Here is a 3,352-nt window from a genome sequence, read left to right as displayed (position 1 = left end):
AATTCGAGCAGCTCGAATTCCCCCTTCTTTAACTGCCACCGCAGACCCACCTCCAAACCCTAAACCCTAAACCCTAAACCCTAAACCCTAAACCCTCACTCCTGGGCCTGCTTTCGGGCTTTCAGCCACATTTCGGTAAATTCGAGCAGCTCGAATTCCCCCTTCTTTAACTGCCACCGCAGACCCACCTCCAAACCCCAAACCCTAAACCCTAAACCCTAAACCCTAAACCCTAAACCCTAAACCCTAAACCCTCACTCCTGGGCCTGCTTTCGGGCTTTCAGCCACATTTCGGTAAATTCGAGCAGCTCGAATTCCCCCTTCTTTAACTGCCACAAGAGCCACATCAGGAAATCCATCTCCGTCAACATCTCCAACCTGAAAAAGAGAAAAAACAAAAAATAAAAAAGAAATAAAGAATAAAAGAATAAAAGAACTAAAAAGAGTAAAAGTCAAAAGGAGAAGGAAAAAAGAATTAAAAAGAAAGGAGAAAGAAGTACAACTAAAAAGGAAAAATAGAATTAAAAGGAGGAACAAAAAAGAATGAAAAAGGAAAAATAAAAAGATAAAAAAGGTTTCAAAAACTTTAAATTATGAAATGAAAATTTTACCGTGAGAGTCGGGGGTTTTAAACTGTCTCCGTAAAAATGAATTGAAGAGTCCAAATCCAAAAAGGAGACTGTTGCATTTTCTTCGCCATCTGAAAAAAAAATAAAAAAAGAAAAAAAAAGATTAAGATGACAAAAAGGAGCTCAAAATGGACAAAAAGGAGATTAAAATGAGACAAAAAGGAGACTAAAATGTGAGAGAATAAAGGGAATTGAAAAGAAAGAAAAAGGAGATTCACAAATGCAAAAAAAAGAAACAAAAATGAGACAGAAATGCCTGTACACTTCAACTCTCCGGAGTCGGAAGTGTCTGTACACCCGAAGTGTCTGTACACTCCAGCTGTCTGTACACTCCAGCTGTCTGTACCCTTCAGTTGTCTGTACAGCTGCAGTGTCTGTGCAGCTGAGGAGTCTGTACACTTGAGGTGTCTGTACACTTCAGCTGTCTGTACCCTTCTGGTGTCTGTACACCTGAAGCGTCTGTACACTTCAGCTGTCAGACACCTGCGGTGTCTGTACACCTGAAGTGTCTGTACACCCGAGGTGTCTGTACACTCGAGGTGTCTGTGCAGCTGAAGTGTCTGTACACTCCAGGTGTCTGTCTGTACACTCGAGGTGTCTGTACACTGGAGGTGTCTGTACACTCCAGGTGTCTGTACAATTGAGGTGTCTGTACACCGGAGGTGTCTGTCCACCGGAGGTGTCTGTCCACTCGAGGTGTCTGTACACTCCAGGTGTCTGTACACTGGAGCTGTCTGTCCACTCGAGGTGTCTGTACACTCGAAGTGTCTGTACACCCGAAGTGTCTGTACACCCGAGGTGTCTGTACACTCGAGGTGTCTGTCCACTCGAGGTGTCTGTCCACTCGAGGTGTCTGTCCACTCGAGGTGTCTGTACACTCGAGGTGTCTGTCCGCTGGAGGTGTCTGTACACTTGAGGTGTCTGTACACTTGAGGTGTCTGTACACCTGAGGTGTCTGTACACTGGAGTTTGCGCGGGGTGTACGTACAGCTGGCGAGGCGGAAGTGGGCGTTGGGGTCGCAAAGCTCGAAAGGTCTTCGGCACTTTTCGACACTCCGCGAAGTCCACCAGAAAGACCCGCACAGCGGCGGCTGGCTGTTCGCTGCGCCCCAAACCCTAAACCCTAAACCCTAAACCCTAAACCCTAAACCCTAAACCCCAAACCCTAAACCCTGAACCCTAAACCCTGAACCCTAAACCCTAAGGGTCGCGCTAGAAAGGGGAGGGATTCGTCTGCTGCGAAGGTGAGCGCAGGTGCATGCGGGCATCGGACTGCATGTGGTGATCAAACCCTAAACCCTAAACCCTAAACCCTAAACCCTAAACCCTAGAACTTACGCAGTAAAACGAGAGAGTCATTCTTTATGCAAACGCCCTCTTCGTTCTTCTCACAAGACGGCACCAAGATATCCAGCGTCCCTGAACACAACCCTAAACCCTAAACCCTAAACCCTAAACCCTAAACCCTAAAAATTAAACCCTAAACCCTAAACCCTAACCCGTAGACTCGGAAGCCCTGCTTTGACGAAACACGGCCCGGTGACGCTCATTTCAAGACTGCATTCTCCCCAAGTCCCCAAACCCCAACCCTAAACCCCAACCCTAAACCCTAAACCCTAAACCCTAAACCCTAAACCCTACCATCTGCGTCGAAGTCTGCCAAGACAAACTGGCCAGCCCCTGGGGGCAAAGGAATTGTTTGCTGCTGCCTTTTCCATTTTGCTGCAGTGCCATCAAATCGACTTAACCAAATTTCCAAAGACACAGAAGAAGTCCCCGGCAGCTGCACCATCTGCACACACACTCTCAGCAGCAGCAGCAGCAGCAGCTGCAGCAGCAGCAGCAGCAGCACCAACCGCTGCACCAGCAGCTGCAGTAACAGCTGCAGCAGCACACGCAACCGCTGCAGCTGCAGCAGAAGCTGCTGCAGCTGGAGATGCAGCAACAACTCCAGCGCCAGCTGCAACATCAGCTGCAACAGCAGCAACAGCTGCAGCAACAGCAGCAGCACTGCTGCTGCAGCAACAGCTGCAGCAACAGCAGCGCCGCAAACAGCTGCAACAACGGGACAAGTAGAAAAAATGGTAGCCCTAGCCATCACCCGTCCAGAGCTAGAGTAAAGCAGCAGCAGCAGCAGCAGCAGCGGCTGCAGCAGCAGCAGCTGCAGCAGCAGCAGCAGCCGCAGCAACAGCAGCCGAGGTCTGCAGACACCTACCAGCAGCAGATCGGCACGGCAGTCTCCGTCTATATCTGCAACGGCGCTGCTGTGTGGGTTCGTGATCAGAGCCTCTGCTTCTTGCTGCTGCTGCTGCTGCTGCTGCTGCTGCTGCTGCTGCTGCTGCTGCTGCTGCTGCTGCTGCTCTTGCTCCGGTACACTAGCAGCTGCTGACGTCTCAAAGACATCAGCAGCAGCAGCAAGACGCCGCGGCGCGAAGCCCTCCAACCCTTTGCTGGCGAGGTTTTCCCAGAAGAAGCGAAACTGCCCCTTGCTGCTGCTGCTGCTGCTGCTGCTGCTGGCTGCTGCTGCTGCTGCTGCTGCTGTCTGCACCAGCAAGTCTGGGTAGTGGTCGAAGGTGAGATCTGCTGCTAAAGGGTGAATTGAGGAAAGCCCGCAAGCAGCAAGATCTTCGTCTGTGAGGCTTGCTGCTGCAGCCTCGGCAGCAGCAGCAGCAGCAGCAGACAGCGGCGCCACAGCAGCAGCAGCAGCAGCACCAGCAGCACTA

At 50.9% G+C, this 3,352-nt stretch overlaps 1 protein-coding gene across 1 annotated transcript in view; it reads right to left on the bottom strand.

The window, feature by feature from the left end:
* Window positions 1–95: 95 nt before the first annotated feature.
* Window positions 96–3,352, bottom strand: part of ENH_00075040 (T-cell immunomodulatory protein, putative) — a gene marked incomplete at both ends in the record, with an annotated part of 5,314 nt that continues 2,057 nt past the window's right edge. Inside the window, 7 exons of the mRNA XM_013582880.1 lie at window positions 96–188; window positions 259–378; window positions 612–700; window positions 1,618–1,731; window positions 1,968–2,048; window positions 2,271–2,421; window positions 2,845–3,352. The exon at window positions 2,845–3,352 is cut by the window's right edge and continues 2,057 nt beyond it. Of these exons, the coding sequence (XP_013438334.1) occupies window positions 96–188; window positions 259–378; window positions 612–700; window positions 1,618–1,731; window positions 1,968–2,048; window positions 2,271–2,421; window positions 2,845–3,352 (1,156 nt within the window). The remainder of the gene's footprint in view (window positions 189–258; window positions 379–611; window positions 701–1,617; window positions 1,732–1,967; window positions 2,049–2,270; window positions 2,422–2,844) is intronic.

This window comes from Eimeria necatrix, genomic scaffold (genome assembly GCF_000499385.1).
Source record: "Eimeria necatrix Houghton genomic scaffold, Enh_scaff769, whole genome shotgun sequence".
In the NCBI taxonomy this organism is placed as follows: Eukaryota; Apicomplexa; class Conoidasida; order Eucoccidiorida; family Eimeriidae; genus Eimeria; species Eimeria necatrix.
This window is presented reverse-complemented; position numbering and strand designations above follow the sequence as displayed.